Here is a 20,558-nt window from a genome sequence, read left to right on the forward strand (position 1 = left end):
CTACAACAGATAAATTCCACAGCTGTTGGTCTGTGATGATGGCTTTCTTTCTGTTTTCTTCTCTGACTTTTTAAACAAATGCTTCAATGATCCTGTTTTATTTATCTTTCTTTTTGTTTTGGCTATACTTTTCCCAATCCCTCTCCCGCATCCTGCCAACCCTCAACTGCAAAAAGAAAAAAAATATATAACCTTGCAACAAATATACACAGTCAAGCAAATTCCCATGCTGTCCATGTACAAAAGTACAACAATTGTGTCTTACTCTGTATCTTGAATCAATCAGCTCTGTTAGAAGACAGCAGTGTACTTCATTACTGATCCTCTGGAATCATAGTTGGTCAAAGCACTTCCATGCAGAGTTCTTAAGCCTTTCAAAGTTGTCTGCTCTATACTGTTGTGGTTATTGGGTCCATTGTTCTCCTAGTCATCTACTCTGTATTTGTTCACACAAAACTTCCTAGGCTTCCCTGAAACCATTTCTCATTTTGTCATTTCTTATGGTACAATAATATTCCATTACATTAATATATCATAATTTGTTCAGTCATTACCCAATTAATGGACACTCCCTTAGTTTACAGCTCTCTGTCACTACTGAAAGGACTGCTATACATATTTCTGGGTCCTTTTCCTCTTTCTCTGGTCTCTTTTGGTTAGAGACCTGGTAGTGGTATTACTAGGTCAAACAGCATGCGTATTTAGAGACTTTTGGGGCATAATTCCCCAAATTGTTTACCAGAATAACTAGACCGATTCAAAGATTCCAATATCAAGTACATTTATGTGCTTATAATTTTGTAGCCTCTCTGGTGTGAAGGATGAGGTCAGCTCCTTATATATCTTAGAAATCAGACCTTTATCACAGAGTTTGTCAGTATGTTTTTTTTCAGCCATTTCCCTTCTCAGTTTTACTGCAATGGTTTTGTTCGGTCAAAAGTTTTTTAAACTGTACGTGATCAATATTGTCTATTTTATCTTTTATGCTTTAATTTCTTCAAAAAATTTATTGATCTTGCTTTTACATATTACCTTCATTTTTAAATATATGCTTTTCTCCCCTCCCCCTTAACCAGAGCCACCCTTAATAGTAAAGAATACAAAAGAAAGAGGTAGAAAAACTGAGTTTAGAAGAATTAACCTGCAACGGTCAACATGCATAGGCCCCTGACTCTGCAAAGAAGGGAGAAAGATGCATCTTTTAGGTTCATTTTTCCCTCTCTTTTGGGGACAAGCTCCTTAATCACAGTTAAATAACCTTCAGTTTCCATTCACAGCCAAGTCCCAATTAGTGAGAATAATTAATAATGAATTCCTGTGAAATTTGGATTCACACTTCACATTTCCACTGCACTGGAACTAATGACCATATTTTACTTAGATTATCACCTCAAACAGGATAACCACCTCACTAGAGTCATTATTTGCAGTAACCAGAAGCTGATATAAATTGCTGCAGTCACTGTATATATTGTTTCCTCAGTTCTACATACTTTGTATCAATTCATAATTTTTTTACACTTCTTTTCTGTTTCCTTAAAAAATGGAAAACTCTTTTATAAAGGTCACAAGGTTCAGAAACACACTGATTTCCTTTGTTTTACTGTAGAATTGATTTTTTTCTGCTTTCAAATTTTTGCTTGCTCATAAATTAGCAGAAAATGAAAAATTTTAAGTTATGCACTTGTATAGATGGAAGAGACAGATTAAGAAACAAAAAAGTTTCTAAAAGTCAGCTGAACAAATTACCTAGTAAATTTTATGCTTTTACATTCATTGTTCCTTGTGGCAAGTAATATTACATTATCTTCAGGCACAATTTAGCCATGCTCCAAAACAATAGTCATCTACTTTGTTTCCATGTCTTTGCTACTACAAAAAGAGGAACTAAAAATATTTTGGTTTATAAATTACATACTATATTAAATACCTCCAAGGAGTATTTGTTTTAATAATTTTCAAATTTCAAGTGGGATTTCAAGGCCAAAAGGACAATTTAGATATTTTCTTAATGTAATTTCAACTTGCTTTCCAGAAAATACTTTCATTTCTTGAACAGTATCTTTCTATTGTTTCTTCATTTCTGTTTGCCAATACACTACGGTTTTATGTACTCTTTAAAAAAGAATAACAAAACAAATCTTTTAGCCCTTTTAAGCTATCCTCTCCCATTCTATTTCCTTCACTTACAAATTACACTGCGGGTTCTTCGGACTTATTTGTTAATGCATCATAATCTGGCTACCAACTCCACAACTCTAATGCATTATTTCTCTTGAGATTCTTAATCTTTTGCTCCTCCAGATGAATTTCGCCATTATTTTTCTATTTCTCCGTTACAGAGTAGTGCTTTGGTACTTTGATTTGTATGGCACTGAATAAGTGAATTGATTTAGGCAACGTTGTCACTTTTACTACATTGGCTTTGCGTACCCATAAGCCAAGTATTATTTCTTCAATTATTTAGGTCAATTTTTACTAAGAGTTTTGTAGCTGTAGTAATATAGTTCCTCTGTGTGTCTTGGTAGGTAGACTCCAAAGTACCAAAATTATAATAAAAGAACTACTTCTAATGACTTCAGTCACCTAAGAATGGCTTTTTCCTTAGGACTTATCCTCCCTGACTCTAATGTAGCTTCCGACACTGCAAACTCAGGCTCGAAGCCTCAGCTGTCACCCTCAGTTCCTCATTTTATCTCATCATCTCCCCTCCCCCACATCCAGTTTGTTGCCAAGGTCTGTTGAGTTTATCTTCCTAACATCTCTCTTATACTTTTTCTTTCTCTAATACTGCCCCTACTCCTCCTCATTCCTTCATGCCTGGAATATATTGCAAAAGATCCTGCCCCAAGTTTCTCTCCATTTAGCTGTCCAAGTGACATTCCTAAGTGCAGGTCTGACCATGGTATTATCTTTCCCCAAATCTCTACTCAACAAACTCCACTGGTTTTTATTACCTCAAGGATCAAATATAAAATGTTCTGTTTGGCATTCAAAAACCTTCATAACTGGGCTCCTACCTACTCTTCCAGTCTTCTTTTCATCTCCTATATCCATGCATTTTCCCTGGCTGCACCTTATTCCTCGAATTCTGTCCTTCATTGCCACCTCCTGGTTTCTTTCAAATCCCAGCTAAAATCCTACCTTTTAAAAGAATACTATCTGGATTCCCTTTAGCCAATTCACCGTGTATCTCTCTCATTTATACATAGTTGTTTGCAAGTTCTTTGCCCCGTTAGACTGTGAGCTCCTTGAGAGAAAAGACTCTTTACCTTTCTTTGTGTTCCCAGCAATTACTGTTTGATAAAAGGCAGGTGCTTGGTAAGGTCTTAATAAAAGATTGTTTGTTGATTGACCATTTCATGTTTTTCCTTGTGTGTGCTCTTGGTCTTCTCCCTGGAGAGCTCTTCGCTTATCCATTCTGTTTGCTCAAGTTCTACTGATCTTTCCTGCCACGATCTCAAGGTCACCTCCTGAAGCTTTATTTCTAATTATTTCCTAAATATTCCCTCTTCCTCATAGCACTTTGTTTATGGTTCAGTTATGTTACCTAACATGTTTTGCCTTGCATTAGAATTATTTGTGAATGTGTCTTATCTCCCTACCTGACTGGAAGTTCTCTGATGGCAAGTACTACATGTCTTATTTATGATAATTTTATGAGCAGTTTTACAGGAAATACAAGCTACCAGTTTTTGTAAGTTATTTATAACTTATTGAAGAGCACTAGAGAAATTATATTTTGAATTTACTATTTTTTTCCTAAGTAAAATAGTTCCCTTCCCATTTAGTACTCCTACCTTTCCCCCTATGCCCTGAAAATTTTGGAAATTTTATTTCTATATGAATTGTAGCTCTACAAATCTTTCCCTCTTTATACACGTACTCCTCCTATGTCCTTCTATCACTTTCATTAATTAGAACTAATTTCTGAAATGTGTATACTCAAGTTGTATGTACAAAACAGTTCTTCCTTCCCCCTCAAAGAAGTAGGTGGCAAAATGACAAAGTGCATGCTATCCTGGGGGTCAAGTCAAGCATACAACATTTTTTTGGTCAATTTAGGGATTGAATGAGAGGGTCGAAGACTTAGAGATGGTTCCAAAGAAGTGAAGTGAAAATATGGGTTATGATTCTAGTAGGCCAAGTCTGTGATAGGATAAAATTTTTGAAAGATTAGGTCTTCCCTTATCCTCTTAGCAGGCTTATCAACAGAAGAATAGCTGATTTGTCTCAAATTCAAAAATAACATGAGATTTTAAAAAGGGTTGGGATCACACAGGTACCTTGTAAGCTTGTTTTACATAAGGAGATGAGGTAGAATAGAAATGACAGAAATTGAAAGATTTAACAGGAATCTGAGTACAGGATAGTCTGGAAAAGAAGATATGCTTGCACTGCATTATCTTGTAGAAGGACTTGGGCACATTTTAAGGGGTATTTTGTTCTAACACAAAGTTATTAATAAAAAATAAACTGGATGCTGTTAAAGTAAGGTTTTAAGTGTTGTCAGTGTACATTGATGATGACATGAAATGACACTGGTTGAGGGTAGTAACTCTATGCATATTGCCAAAATGACAACAAAGCTCCCCCAAACCCAAACATTAGACAGAAACACAGAATCTCAGAGTTGGAAGGGAGTTCAGATCTCTTTGAGTTCAACCTGTACCTGAACAAGAATTTCTTCTATACTGACCAAAAATGGTTATCTAGTCTCTGCTGAAAATCAATAGCAATGAAGAATTCATAATTCCCCGGGGCATTCCATTTCACTTTGAATAACTGTTAGGAATTTTCTTGCATCCAACTGCAACTGTCTGCAATTTCTGATAGCTCTAAGTTCTGCCCTATTCAACTCCAAATTCTGTTCACAATATTTAAGATAACTCAATGCTGCTAATAGTTTTTTATATGTAAAACATTTGGCATATCAGGGCTTACTATACTTACACGACAAATTCCTTCCTCAATCTGATATAATACAAAAACTAAATCTGAAGACATTTTTTCTTACCTGCATTGGCATCCCCACTTTCCATTGACGGTTTACTCGTTTCAGACGGATTATTCATTCTTGAGTCTGCATTAAAACAGAGAAGAATGCAGTTAAAGGCACTGTGCTAAGTTCTTATTACAAATATATTACCTTATTAATCTTCAAAACCCTGTCATTGGGGTGCTGTTATGATCCCTATTTTACATTTGAGGAAACTAAGGCAAACAGAAGTTAAGTGACTTACTGAAGGTCACACAGCTATTAAGTGTTTAAGGCTGAATTTGAACTCAGGTCTTCCTGACTCCAAGTCCAGAGTACCATCTACATGCTCCCCACACAAAGTGTCTCTCCACCATCCCTCTCTTCTAACTTCTTTTTTAACTTCTTTCTTTTAAAGCTCTTTGAGGACAGCGGCTATCTTTCCTTTTCTTATTTGTATCGCCAGCACTTAGCCCAGTGTCTGACACACAAATGGCACTTAATAAATATGTTGTGTTATATAGAGAAGTCAACTAAATAACAGCAATGTTAGGGACAAAAATAGGTCATTTATTTAATGGGAAAATAATTTATAATAAATAATTTAAAAATCACTCCTGTACTAGTCCTCACATTTTAATGTTTCACAAGTAAGAAATTGAAATACTAAAACCATGTTGGCCAAAGGGGGCAAGAGAAATCTAATATATAAACACAAGTCAAATGTCTACTGGAAAACTAGAGGAATGACATTTAAGAAAAATAAATTTTCTATTAAGAATGATGACACTTTATTAAAAGAAATAAACTTCTGGTGAAAACTGAGTACTTCACAAGTAAATGATTTTAGACAGTATTCACCAGTAGAGAAGTATATCAGTATGTCTTCCACAGTCCTCCCTAACCTAAATTCAATTAACTTGCAAGTCATGGCATCACCTTCCTGATGTTATGGTCCTCTTCGAGAAAGAAGAACAAACAACAAGTACATCAGTAAATCTATGAATGAGATAGGACATTAACTTAACCTAATAGAGAAAAATAATGCCAGCATTCTAATTTTGGTATAGCAAAATATTATTTCTGAATTAGAATGGATAATCATACACACTAATCAAAAGAAAGATACAACGCAAAGGAACCATTTCAAATGATAACCTTTCCTTTTCAGATTAAACAAATACCAGTATCTTTAGGTGAAAGAGTTTTCACTTGGTTGACTGAGATCATTTCAACAATGAAAGACAGGTGAACATAGCTATGTCTTGGTTTGCAAGGATAACAAAATGTTGTTACCTGTAGCCTTGATAAACCCATTGACTTGGGTATTTTTCTTTGTGTGTTTCTTTTAATTAATGCTGTTCCAAAAGATTTTTTTAAGAAGTAAAAGAGGGAATAGGACTATTGCAATGCAGTATGAGAATATTCTCCTACTCTTTATCTTTGAAAGTGTCATGAAGCAAATATATTTCAAAAGAATATCTTTACTCTATATGTACTGGAAATACAGCACATTCATTCTCAAACAAGTTGCTTTCTTCCTACTGGGAAAAACTAGTTAGTTGTTAGTTATCAATAGACAATGCTGTTGATTTTGGTTTTGTGAAAATAGAAACTTTAAGTCTTTTTAACCAATCTGCCAAAACTTGCAATCCATCAATACTTATTGGGTGCCTAGTACCTGTGAGGGGCTATGACAGGTAATGAAAATTTAACTATGGCAGCAAAGCACAGGGAAAGTATCCTGAGATTTCAGTCAGGGAAGGTCAGCTTGAATTCTCAGATCTGAGGCTTAGTATTTGTCTGATCTTAGACCAGTTCCTTCATCTCTGGACATCAATTTCCTCAACTGTAAAATAAGGGACTGAGACTAAATGCTCTATAAGGTCCTTTCCAGATCTAACTCTAGGACTCTGAAATATTTGTTCCCAGTTGCTGAGCCATATAACCTTCATCCCTATTATCATGAAAGTTTTAACTCCAAACTTGATGGATGAGAACTGCAAAGATTTTTCAAAAATAAATTCCATTTATTTTTTTTCCCCCAGAGATTTATGTGATACTGGTTACTATTTTTACATACAAATAAGTCCATAGCATCTTTCTCTTCAAAATTCAAAGGGCAGCTGGAGGCCTTCCATCCCTCAAGTCACTTTCAGACATTAAGACAAAAATCTATTCAGAAAACGACCCTAAATGTTATCTGAAAACATGACGTGCTAGGACTGAAAGCAGCAGGTGCTTGAGTCTGTGACTAAAATCTAGCTTTCTATATGACTTAACTAAAATTTTATGAGACAACGTAGAAAAACATAAATGCAATAAGAAGTATAGACAGCTACTACTCAATGTCATGTACGGAATAAGTTAGGAAGAATAACTGGAAAGATGATGAACTGGCACTAAGACCTGAGAAGAGTTTAATCAAAAAAAAAGACTTCCCAAGTAGGAGTGGAATGATATCAGCAACCAATAAGCCTGGAAGCAGTAGTATCTAAATATTACCTGTAAAACACCTTCCCAGGTAAACTTAAACAAATGCTTTAATCTTCAATTTATGTTATAGATAGCCACTGGGGATCTTCTGAAAATATCCTACTATGTTTTCAAGAGTTTCACAATCATCACATCAAATCATTTCACTAGAATTTGGAAACCAAGAGGGAGAGTGTGCAGGTAGGAAAGAAGTGTTGGAAAATTCTGATTAATTTATTTTTCTGGCTTAATGAGAATCATGCAGAAAAGGCTTTTAGTTTCAACCTTTATTATTTAAAATTACTCTAAATTATATTATTTTTTATTTCCGAGTAAATACAATACCTTCTCTCATGGTTAAGGATCTTATAAGGGCCCCTAAGACATTGTTCTAAGCATAACTTCTCATTGTGTAAAGCTGAAAATAGATAATCAAAGAATTCAAAATGATACAGGAAATTGGGCTGACGGTATACTGTGCCCTAGGCATATCCTAAAAGTTGCTTTTTTAAATAAATGTCTCATATGAACATGTTTCTTCTTAAATTTCTCTTTTTCCTCAGAGGAAAGGGTGCCTTCTAGGCAGGTTGAGTGCCAGATACACTAGAGGGTCTTAGTATGCAATTTTATTACCATGTCAGGTTTATGAAGTGATTCTTTCCTAAAAGGATGAAAATTATTTTTCTCTGACCATATTCACATTACTTTGAGGAGGACACATAATTATAATGAGGAAACAGGAATAAAAATGTTAAGGGATTTGTCATAAGTGTGATCACAACCAGGATCTCTGAGGTTTCCTTCCAGCTTCTGATCCCTAATAAATGCTTCTAGACTGACTGACTCTATAAAGCCCTATGAGTCTATGATGCTAACTCACACTATTCTTAAAATAGGTTTCCAGCACCTCAGCAATAGTTTTCTCTGTTAATATGAAAATAACCATATATCTGAAAACCAAAGTGTCCTGGATATCCACTTCAAAATATTGGCTACTGAAGAGGGTTCAAATGTACAAAACCAAAACCCCCAAAGGACTTTCTGAGATATAAGTTGTATTTTGCAGACCCTAAAAATAAGGCTTCAAAGGTCTGAAAAAAAACATCACAAAGCAAAAATCTCATCCACAAATGTAAGGTATTTGCTGAAAATGTACTCTGAACCAAAAAAAAAAAAAGAGAGTAGCAGGGAGAGATTAGCTACAGATATGTGTGAGCAGTAGCTTTGAAGAAGCTTTCCCCTTTAACTCTCCCCACCTCAAGTAGTTGCATATGCTATTAAGCATTTATGCATAAGTCGTCCCCCCCTCTATTTCCATAATAAGCTTATAAAAAAGAAGTGAGTGGGTACCCACCTAGAACATAGTCACTGCAGTCCAGCATTGCTCAGAAATCCTCTACAGGTTAGAAAGTCCAAGGGAAGGAAGAAAAAACAAGGAGATTGGGGAAAGGAATGGTGTCTCACAAATCTATACTACAGCTCTAAAACAGAATGAGAAAGGGATGGGGGTTAGGAGTGGAAAGGGGATGGGGAGAAGCAAAATACAACTTCTACAGTTACACCATAGCAATCTTCAACTGAATAAGGAAACTTCAGTTGCTCTGGGGAGTTTTAGGCTCTCCTACTAGCTAGGACTGACATTGTCAAGGCAACTGAAGCATGAAAAGTTCCCCTTTTTGTAATAAAATAGAAACAAAGATTGCAGCTGGCAGTTTCCATAATGAAGCTTAATCAGTATGCGCATGATTAGGGCCTTATGCAAATTTCCTCTCGTTAGCACAGCAGCCAGCACTTTGAAGTCCAGGAACAATTCATTTGCAGAGTACACTGAAAGCACTCCCTGCATAATTTAAATCACCACATAAATATTTATCAGCTCATTTGCATATTAATTGGCAGTGCATGAAGGGAAAAATTATCTCCAGAGTGCCAGCATAATAATTAGGAGAACAAAATGAGATTTCTTCCAATGGCTTGGCTTTTCAGACCTACCTCAGCACAGTACCAAGGGGAGAAGGAGGGAAAAAAGACAGAATTCTGTTAAAATGCCACTGAAATGACACGTACAAATTAGAAACAACTCTACAGACTTAAGCACCTTTAATCTTATTCCTGCTGGCAACAATGACTTCAATAATAAAAGGGATTTGCCAAAAGCTTTCTACACAGTCCAAATAATCCCAAGGAAACAATTAGCAAGGTAGATGCAGAACCACTGGCCTGTGGGATGGTACTAGTCTATCTCTATGGAGTTTCCTAAATGTTAACGTGAACTGTCAGGAGAGGGTCCCACTTAGAATAAGGGCAACATTAGGAACCTGGAAGCAGACCAAGTCCCATAAAAATTGTCTGAGCTCCTGGCAATTCGTTATCTGTTAATCTCTTCATACTACCAGGTTAACAGCAAGAGATTAATAAGCAAGTGCTATTATTCAGTATCTTAAAAAAAATCAATGCCCACTGATATGTAACTAGAATAGAAAACAGCATGCTAGTTAAAACTCTGACAAACAGTCAAAAATCAGGAAATACCGATTGAAGAACTATCTAACATTTTCTGATCACTCTCATCCAAATGACATGTGTTTATACAAAAACACTTGACTAGGTCACACCAATTTTGAGTGAATTTAAAAGCCACAACTCCAAACCATAATTGTTTAGGAGTTATTGACACCAAAGAGATTCTTTAAATTTTTACTTATAACTGAGAAAAAAAAAAAAGCTAATGATCTTCCTGAAAACTGGTTTCAGACATAATCAAAATATTTATCTCATATACCTCACTTTTTCTGTCACCAAGGAGAATTTTTATTGCAACTAAAATAAAAAGATCTTCCTGAAAACAAAATTGTCTTTCATTGTTCATACTCCTTCCAAAAAGATGCAATTCTTAAGAAAGGCAAAAGAAAAATAACAAGGTTTCATTTATGTAACATTTTAAGGCTGACAGTGTTTTGCATAGATTACAAGGTCACTTCCATTGTACATGAGATTCAATTAAATGTAAGGATAAACAATCCATGGAAATGTACTCACATAATAATAAAATATCATTTACTACATGCCATGGAAACCAAGAATTTCAGCTTAATGTGAGTGACTTTCACAAGCAACTTTCTGCCACATTACCAATTAGCAATAAGAAATGGTCAGTTGCATTCCTAAACTAGTGGAAGTCTATGCTCTTCTATAAAATATCAATTCTTTACTCAAAGTTATTTAATATGAATCAACAAATGTTTAACGAGCACCAAAAGTATATTCTGTTAGCCAGTATAGGCATGGAAATTGTAAAACATAGGATCTCCTGTCCACAAGAACATTACAGTTTCGCTAAGAAGAAAACAAAATAACATGAAATAACAAATAAAAATGGCATATAACTATAAAATAGTATGTTACGGATTATAAATGTTATCTCTGTATTCAAAGAAGAAAGAGCAAGAACTGGGGTCGTAAGAGATGTTTTTTATAATGCAAGGACAATTTTGGGTAGAATTTAAATAGTTGGGGGGGGGGGGGGGCCGCGTACATATTAGCCTGCCTATATATCTTGCGAGTGGTCTGGGGGTGGTGGAAACGGGGTTGTAAAAAAAGCTTGGGAAGGAAAAATGAGCTTTGGTCCTACTCTGAATATGGTAAATAATTGTGGATGAGAATGAAGTGTGGAAAGTTGAAAATAACGAATGTTTGAGGGGATGGCAAGAGCCTTACCATGATTAAACTATTATGATGTTTCTCCCATAAAATTATTAATTTCATTTAATATTGATTTTTTTCAATATTTCTAATACTTTAGAGATTTTTACACACACTGAGTGGTTAATTTTATATTTAAGTTCAATATCCCTCAAAAGAAAAGTTGGTTGATAAACATTAAGTGCCTACTATGTGCCTACTCACTACACTAAGTGCTGGGGACACAAAACAAAGGTAAAAGTGAGGAAAAGACAGAGGAATTTGTACAAGATTCTAAATCAATGTTGTGGCAACAAAACTGAAGCATCCTAATTTTTAAGTTGTGTTTTGTCTACATTAATTATTTTTCTATGTCCTGAATAATATCAAGATTCCATAAGAAATAAAAGGTTCCTTGGGGAAAGGAGACAAGCCTTTTGGCATAGCTTCCTAAATTTCCTGAGTTATTAGGACATAACGAAGAGTGTCTTATTTGGTTAGGTGGGAATAAAAGGAAAAGAAAGTAGAACTATAACTGGAGAACAGTTTAAAAATAGCCTGAACAAAGTTGGAAGCTTAACTCACAAAAATAAACTTTTCATGTGATTTTAGTCTTCTTTCATTTGCACAGTCTCTCATAAGTAATTTTGAATCTTTTACTTCAGTTCTTAGTGGATCCTCTAATAGAGCAAATCATATTTAATCTTGTCTCTAAGAGTTGCAGATGCTGACGAATTAAGTTCACCAATGTTGTGCAATGCCTCTCCAAAAATTTAGGTTGGTGTCCAAACTTAATAATCCATCACCAGGTCCATGCTTAGTCTATCTGGCTTACAAGGATTTATCAGAATTTACATTCTTATGAGAGTCATCTCCATGCCCTAATGAGGCATCAGAGTAAGGCTCTAGAAGGATACAAGAATTTTGGTAAGGAAGTTTTCCATCGTATTTAACTCAACTTAAACATTTATTAAGAACTTTCTGGGTATAAGACAAAAAGTCATTGCCTGCAAGGAGTTTCACTCTATGTGGGGTTGGAATATACAGATAAACGGAAAATAATTTTGAGGATGAGGAAAGTTCTAAACAACTGGGGCTCTGTGAAAGACCTCATGGAAAAGGTAGCATCTGAGCATAACTTGGAAAGGACTGAAGGTTTCCAAGAAGCAGAGAAGGGGAGTGAAGCAATCCTGAAGAATTCCCTGTTCAATGTCATGCATGAGGAACAGAAAGATCATTTTGGGTGGAAGACAGAGTATGTATTAATGTGAAAGCAGTCTGGAAAGAAAAGTTGGAGTCAGACTATGAAGGGAAATAGGAATTTGTATTTTACCCTAGAGGTGATAGGGAGACACTGAAGCTTCCTCAGCCGGGGGGGATGACATGGTTAGACCTGTTTTAGAAACATCAATTTAGCAGCTGAGTTGAAGGCAATTTAGGGAGAGAAGGTGGCAGATTAAAAAATTCTTGCAATAACCCAGGTCCTAAGGAGCCTTCCTTCTTCCCCAGGAAGCTGACTGCTACCATGTTTCAGCAGCCTTTTCAAGGTGGAAGTTCTTTCAGGTTCTGGAGGGCCCCTCTCCCCCTTTCAACTATCTTTTAGTGTGTCATCTACCATTAAAATGTAAGCTCTAATATCTTTTTTACTTCTCTTTTTATCCTGTGTGCTTAGCAGAGTTCCTGGTACTCAGTACAGTGATTAATAAATGCATCTGAACTTGAACGAGAGGAGTGATTATGTGAGTAAAGAGAAAGGGGCAAATACAAGAGATGGTGTGCAGGTAGAATATATCAGAATAGGAGTGGAGAGCCTGCGGCCTTGAGGCCACTTCCACAGGCTCCCCACTCCTGGATTAGAATTTCCAATGAAGTAATGCAAGGAGAATGAAAACTTGATGACTCTGAGCATCAACGAGATACAGGATGTCTAGAAGTATGGTGATGTCCTTGAGAGAAATAGGGAAATAAGGAAAAGGGAAGGGTTTACCCTTAGGTAAAGATATAAGTTCAATTTTGGACAATTGAATTTGGATGCAAATTAATACAGTTGAATATGAGCAGATCCACAAAGTAATTAACAATGTGAAATTGGGCATGGGAAAAAAACTTAAACAACATTTTCCAAACAAAACAGATAACAGTGTAGATCTAACTTAACCTTATTGACCATTACTTATTATTTATTAACCATTAAAAATGCCCAAACCAGTTGTGACAAATTCTCTTTCAAATATTATTAAAATTAACATTAGTAACAGAAGATATAATTCTATGCTTTAAATCACATGTAAATGCAAAACAAGTACTGAGAGCTCCCCACTTATAATCAGCCCATATACACATCTGTTTCTATCCCACCTTCCCTCCACTTCCTCATTTCTGAAAAGAACTCTCTCTTTATGCCCCTGATAAAAATGAAAACTTATTAAAATGTGAACTTGGATAAAGAAAATGGGGATGGGATATAGGAACTTTAGAAATTATCCGGTATGAGACACTAAACATTCGTTTTACAGATAGATAAAAAAGTAAGGCAGAGATAAAAATGACATGCCTATAGTTAATGCTATAAAATAAGAGCTAGAATTCAAACCCTTCTAATTATAAATCCAGAATGACTCCTCCATACCACCGAAGACTTCCATTCCATACTCTGCCTAAATTTTTTACTTTTTTTACACTGTTCAATATTCACCCAATTACTTATTTGGTCTAACAAGCCACTGTTGTTAGTCCTTCGTTCTTGAAGAGAACCAATGACATTGTGAGAATGAACTGGATTTGAACTGGATGAGTGAGGAAAAACCGAGCAAAGTCAGAAGCCCCCATCTTTCCTCAAGTCATCAGAGTTCAGTGGCAAGACCAATGTCAAGACAACTGGCAATGGCCCAGAATGCAATGCATCCTTCTTTTTAAAATGCACCGCAGTCAGAGTTCCAGTACACGGAACACTGGATTTGTAATTAGAAGACCTGAATTTGAACTGTGGCTCTGCCTCTTACTAGTACAACCCTAAACAAGTTATTTAACTTCTATTAGCCTCTGTTTCCTCTGTTTGATTGGGTAAGATTTTAAAAGAATTTTTTAAAAATCTAAACCCTATGACCCATAAATTGGCATTAATTCTCATCATCTAACTGTTTTCCTTTTAACATAAAGATCTAAAGAATTTTAAAAGGAAAATCAGGTCACCTTTTGTAAAATTTTGCCCAGTTTGGCCTCGCACCCAATAATGGGGGGAGCTTTTGCTACTCTTCCTTCCAGCAGAATGTGGTGGGTTAAATTCTGCAGGCAGAAAAGTTTTTCTTTTGTCCTGATTGCATTTGTACTATTAGTATTATGCTGATACACTTTACATTGAATTGGTGCTGGTAGTTTTATCGATTATAAGATCATAAATTTTAGAACTAGAAGGGATCGTTGAAGCAAACAGGTTCAATCCACTCAGTTTACAGATGAGAAATATAAGGCACAGCATTTGCCATGGTCACACCAATGCAGGATTTGAACCCAAGAATACGTGATTCCATAAGACCAGTGCTCTATCTACTATGTCAAGCTCAAATAGCCTGGAAACCTAACAAGTCCTATGACCTTATTTCCATTACACACTTCTTTAGAAGTTCAAACATCTTTAAATGAACTCTGGATGAACTTAAGTAAAGTGCTCCCTAAAAATGCTTCTAAAAAAGAGCTTCCAAGTTATACTTGATCAAGCAAGCAAGCAAACATTTAATAAGCACTTACTATGTGCCAGTCAACAAGCTTATTAAGAGCTTTCTATCATGCACTGTGCTCAGGGCTGGGAACACAAATACAAGTAAAAAGAAACAGTTCCTACACTGAAGAAACTTACATTTCAATGGGGGGAGATAATGCATCAAATGAAGTTGAAAGGGGAGGAATAATAATGGAAAAGTCCTGAATGCAGATGGAGAGAAGGCTGGCCTGGGTGGACTCCTTAAATGGAGGCTCTGGGAGGAGACGAGGGGCAGAGGGTACATGTGTCAGGCACTGTGCTCAACAACAATACAAAGAAAGGCAAAAGCAAACCTGACCTCAAGAATATTATTTTCATTTTCATATTTAGATTATTATTTATTTCTTTAAAAAATACGTTTATTGATATTTTCTATTTCTTACATCACCATAATATTTCATGTATCCTTCCATCTCTCCCTCCTAGAGAGCCATCCCATACGACAAAAGAAAAGAAAATCAGCACAAATGATTGAAAAAAAATCTAAAAACAGATGCAATGTGTGATACCTATGGTCTTCCCACCTCCCCAAGGGGTGGGTTGGGGGATGGGAGGAGGCAGTGGAGTATCTTCTATCCCTTCACTTCAGTTTCGCTCACTTACTTTTGATTCTTTGGTGTGCTGTTCTCTTTTCCATTTACATTGTTTTGGTTACTGTGCATATTGTTTTCGCTTAATTTCACTCTGCATCAGTTCACGGTTTTTTTTCACACTTCTCTGTATTAAACACACATATCTCATTTCTTACAGCATAGTTAACACTCCATTACATTCATACACCACAATCTGTTTAGCCATTCCCAACTAATGGGCATGTACTCTATTTCTAATTCTTAGCTATCACAAAAAAGGCTGCAATACATATTTTAGAGCACATGGGAACTTTCTTCCCAATCAATGGCTTCCTTGCAATATCAGCTCAGTGACAAGAGTCTCTAGTTCAAAGAGTATGGATATTTTAGTCACTTTATTTGCATAGTTACACATTGCTTTCCAATGGATTAGTGTGCCTATCTTTCCATAAACCTTAACAATGATTTTTGCCATTCTGGGGGTGTTTTTATTTTCTTCAATTCAAAAAAATTTTTTAAAGTTTTGAGTTCCAAATTCTTTCCCTTCCTCATTCCCTCTTCTCTTCCCCCTCTCTCCTCCCTGAGACTGTAAGTAATCAGATATAGGTTATACATGTGCAACTGTATAAAACATTTCCATAATACTCATTTTGTACAAGACCCGAAAAAAAGAAAAAATGAAAGAAAGTGAAAAATAGCATGTTTCAGTCTGTATTCAATCAATACCAGTTCTTTCTCTGGAGATGGGTAGTCGGCTTCATCATGAGTCTTCTGGGATTCTCTTGAATCATTGTATGGCTGAGAAGAGCTAAGTCATTCTTGGTTCTTCATTGAACAATACTGCTATTACTGTGTACAATGTTCTCCTGGTTCTGTTCACTTCACTATATATTAGTTCATGTAAGTCTTTCCAGATCTTTTTGAAATCTGTCTGTTCATCATTTCTTATGGCACAATAATATTCCATTACAATCATGTATCATAACTTGCTTTAGCCATTCTCCCAACTGATGGGTAACCCGTTGATGTCCAATTTTTAGCCACCACAAAGAACTGCTATAAATCTTTTAGTACAAATAGGTCCTTTTCCCTTTTTTTGGAAGTCTTTGGGATACAGACCTAGCAGCGGTATAAATGGATGGGTATGCACAATTTTACAGCCTTTTGGGCATAGTCTAGGGTCATTTCTGCCAATTTGCAGGGTGTGAGGTCAAACATCAAAGTTATGATGATTTGCATTTCTCCTATTATTAGTGATTTAGATCACTTTTTTCCTGTGGTTGTAAATACTTTGCAGTTCCTCATTTGAGAATTGTTTATTCATATTCCTTGACAATATCACCTACTGGGGAATGGGAATATTTTTTTCTAATGTAGTAAACAACATGTAAATGCATGCGGAATATATGAAAGGTGAGTTTAGAGATGAGGGGAACTGGAAGTTCTGCTTCAGGTTGTTTCTGAAGACAACCTGAAAGGGAGCCAGGAATTCTAAAAGGCAAACGTCAAGAGGAGGGGCATTCTAGGCAGGAGAACAGAGTAGACTTGGAGTTTCACGGTAAAGAAACAATACCAAGACCAACAGAACTGGATCAGAGTGTGAAGTGTAAGAGTAAGTGTAAAACTAGAAACTCAGGAAGGTACCAGGCTGTTAAGAGCTTTAAATGACAAAGGCTTTTCTATCTATGGAGGTAAAAGGGAGGCACTTAGTACTTGATGAGTAGGAAGGTGACAGCAGCAGGACAGCAGTGTCACAAAAACTCAAGAAAGTAAACAGAAAAGATGATAAGGAGGAAGAGGAGGAAAAGGAGAATGAAAAGGAGTAGGATGAGTAGTAGCAGGCACATTTATAAAGTACAAACGATGGACCAGGCACTATAATAAGGATTTTACAATTATTATTTCATCTGATCCTCACAACAGCCGTGGGAGGTAAGTGCCATTATTATCTTCATTTTACAGTTGGAGAAACTGAGGCAAACAGAAATTAAGTGACTTGACCAAGATCACACAGCTAGTAAGTGTCTAAGGCCAGATCTGAACTCAAGTCTTCCTGATTTCGGGCCCCACGCTCTAACTACTCCACCAACTTGCTGCCTCATCACCCTGACCACTCAGTCCCTCAACCTACTCATTTCCCTTAACTTACTCCTCTACCCTATCCTCAACCACATTCAAAAATGATCATATCCCTGGGCTTGCCATCTTTCATAAATGTACCACCTCCATGTTCAAGAACTCTGAAATTCCCTTATCTGACCATAATCCATTGGCTGTTCATCTCTCTTCAGTCTTTCCTTACAAAACCCTTTCAGGGCTGGGGAACCTGCAGTTTTGAGGCCACATGTGGCCCTCTAGGTCCTCAAGAGCAGCCCTTTCACTGAATCCAAACTTCACAGAATAAATCCCCTTAAAAAAAGGATTTGTTTTGTAAAACTTGAACTCAGTCAAAAGGTCATACCCAAGAACCTAGAAGGGCACATGTGGCCTTGAAGATGCAGTTTTCCCCACCCCTATACTCTCTCCTCTTTTTCCCACCTTGACGCCTAACTGAACCAGTTCAACTCTATTTTGTCCTCCTTTCTTACATCCTTAGCTCCCATTTCATTTCATCAATTACATCCTACCAAGCCTCAGCCCATGGATCATTCTCACCATTTGCTGACTTCATTCCTATACACATGCAATGTAGAGAAAATCACTCCACTGTTCTGACTGGGCCCACTAAAAATATTCTGATATGCAACATCAACTGGGCCTTCTCTGCTTAATAAAAAAAAAAAAAAGGTATTTAATAAATGTTTATTAATTGATTAAATCAGAAGCGAGACCACAAATAAAAATAACTGCACTTTGAAATCAAAGCTTAATAGGAAGAACACATTTAGAGCAATTAAAACACATATACACTATCAGTCTTCTAGCTCAGTAAAATGGAAGACAATAGATCTAGAAGGTATTGAAATACAAACATAGGGCCCATCATCTCAAATAGCCATAAGAGATATTAATACTTTCTCCTCCTCAAAGAAGAGTGACAAAAGTTCTTAAGAGCACACAATAAATAGGATAAAAATTTACAAAAATACTTTTGGAACAAAGAAACCTCATGTTGAAAAGTACCAGCAAAATCTTACAACAAAAAATGTTTCACTGAATTTGTTCAGTGTGACCAAAATTGCTTTATCTCTGAACAGAAGCTATAAAATGTCTAGGATCCAACAAAGAATTCAAAAGGTGTTTAAGGGGGTGAAATCCACATGAACTCAACTTACAACATGTCAACAAAGCAGCAGTCAACAAATGGCGGAGCTATGAGGATTGATTTATAGAAAAGGAGAGTTTTATGATAGTTATCTAGCATCAGGTTACTGCCACAAGAAATTACAAACAGGCTATGCTTTTCTAATGAATGCAGATTAAGCCAGGAAGGGCTGGAAACTGTGACACGTGATACTGCAAGTGGCAAAAATGTAGCATCTACCAGTTACCCAAAAAGGCATGGGCAAGTGGCTAGAATGACATAAGATGCTCATTATCCCTTATAAATTAATTGATGACAAATGCTACAAATACAAACCCTAACCCTGACAACTGAACAAAGAGTTGTACTGGTGCCAGAACATCATTACTCACAAACACCCTCGTATAAACACTGATGCAACAGAAAATCTAACAAGTTTTTAATAGGTATCAGGATACCAAATACCCAATCTCCAAGTTAAGTAGAGTGAAAAGCATTCAAACTATAGAGACCTAGTGGAAGAAATCAATCATGTAGAAAGAAGATGAGCTACATACCACTCCACTTGCTACTAGAGTTATCCTAGCAAAGCTTTCAGTCATCTTACAGAAGATGAGCATGTCACACACCAATACTTCTGTTAAATTCCAAAGCAAATTAAATTCATTTTACAAATTTTGTTAAATATAAACAACATTTTAATGAAATAAATTGCAATGTATAAGATATTTAATATAATAAACATGAAAACTTAAGTTGCTTTCTTTTTTTTAAATTTCAACAAAGGTTTGCAACATTTGGCTCAATACCAGACAAACATAGTCTTAAATCTGGTTCTGCATCAAGTTTCTGTATTTTAATTTAAAACAAAAATAAAGTGAAAATGGCCTCTCACACAAAAAAATGCAGTTGAAAATGGTAGGAGAATTTTACAAGCTCTCTTGCTGAGATGGAAATTCACTTATTTTTAGTCACCTAACCAACCGATAAAAATAATAGCTAGTTATGATATAAGAATTTACTTTTCTATTGACTGACAAGTGCTATATTAAATTATAAAAATACTTAAAAGTTCAATTGCACATATTCCTTTATTTTAAGAAATGTTTATATATAAACTAAGCTTTATAAGGAAATCTCTTCAGATGTGACACTCTTCTCTTCTGCTGACATGTATGCTACACTCTAATGTAACTGATTAATGTTGCCAACTAGTTAGTTGAAAATCTTCCAGATAATAGAATATTAACATAAGGAGAGAAGTTTAAATCAGAAAAATAGCCTTAATACTGCAATGAAAGGCAACATAAAGTTTGCTTGTATAGTAAGTTATGTGAAAGTCCATGATGGCTTTTTGTGCATATACCCAGCAACCATGTTTTCAAATGGCCTGACATATGGACAGTAAGAACATAAATATTCTTATTATCTTGATCCATGTGATTACACAGCCCATGAAGGGAATTGAAGGAAATGAGGACGTATACAGTATGCAAATGAGGGGATGCCCATGCATCTGACCATGTGAATTAGTTTGCTCCCTGATAGTGAATCCTTGTGGCATTTTGTAAACAATTTGATAACAGGCTGAGAAATTGCAAAAATGCATTATGCTTCATCAGAAGTAGTCAAGAGTTTGATATAATACTAGCACAAAAACTAAAATCACTGTGTGCATGACCATGATGACTTCAAATCACTGCAGAAATAAATCTATGATGCTTCAAACAAGCACATAAATTGTTGTCACAGAGGGAAAATATACTTGTAATATAACTAGACAATTATTTATTGATCAAGTTTCCATTTAAGAATTTTTGTGAAACTACTAAAGGGAAACTACTGGGC

At 35.8% G+C, this 20,558-nt stretch overlaps 1 protein-coding gene across 3 annotated transcripts in view; it reads right to left on the reverse strand.

The window, feature by feature from the left end:
- The window catches only part of POU2F1 (POU class 2 homeobox 1), a 233,826-nt gene that overhangs the window by 122,072 nt on the left and 91,196 nt on the right, over positions 1-20,558 (reverse strand). For 2 of the 3 annotated variants that reach the window (XM_072648743.1, XM_072648741.1), the window contains exon 2: positions 5,018-5,083. In XM_072648743.1, the coding sequence (XP_072504844.1) occupies positions 5,018-5,083 (66 nt within the window). Of the gene's footprint in view, positions 1-5,017; positions 5,084-8,807; positions 8,935-20,558 lie in introns of those variants that run through there. The other variant, XM_072648742.1, reaches the window with a different exon arrangement.

Source organism: Notamacropus eugenii, chromosome 2 (genome assembly GCF_028372415.1).
Source record: "Notamacropus eugenii isolate mMacEug1 chromosome 2, mMacEug1.pri_v2, whole genome shotgun sequence".
Taxonomy (NCBI): domain Eukaryota; kingdom Metazoa; phylum Chordata; class Mammalia; order Diprotodontia; family Macropodidae; genus Notamacropus; species Notamacropus eugenii.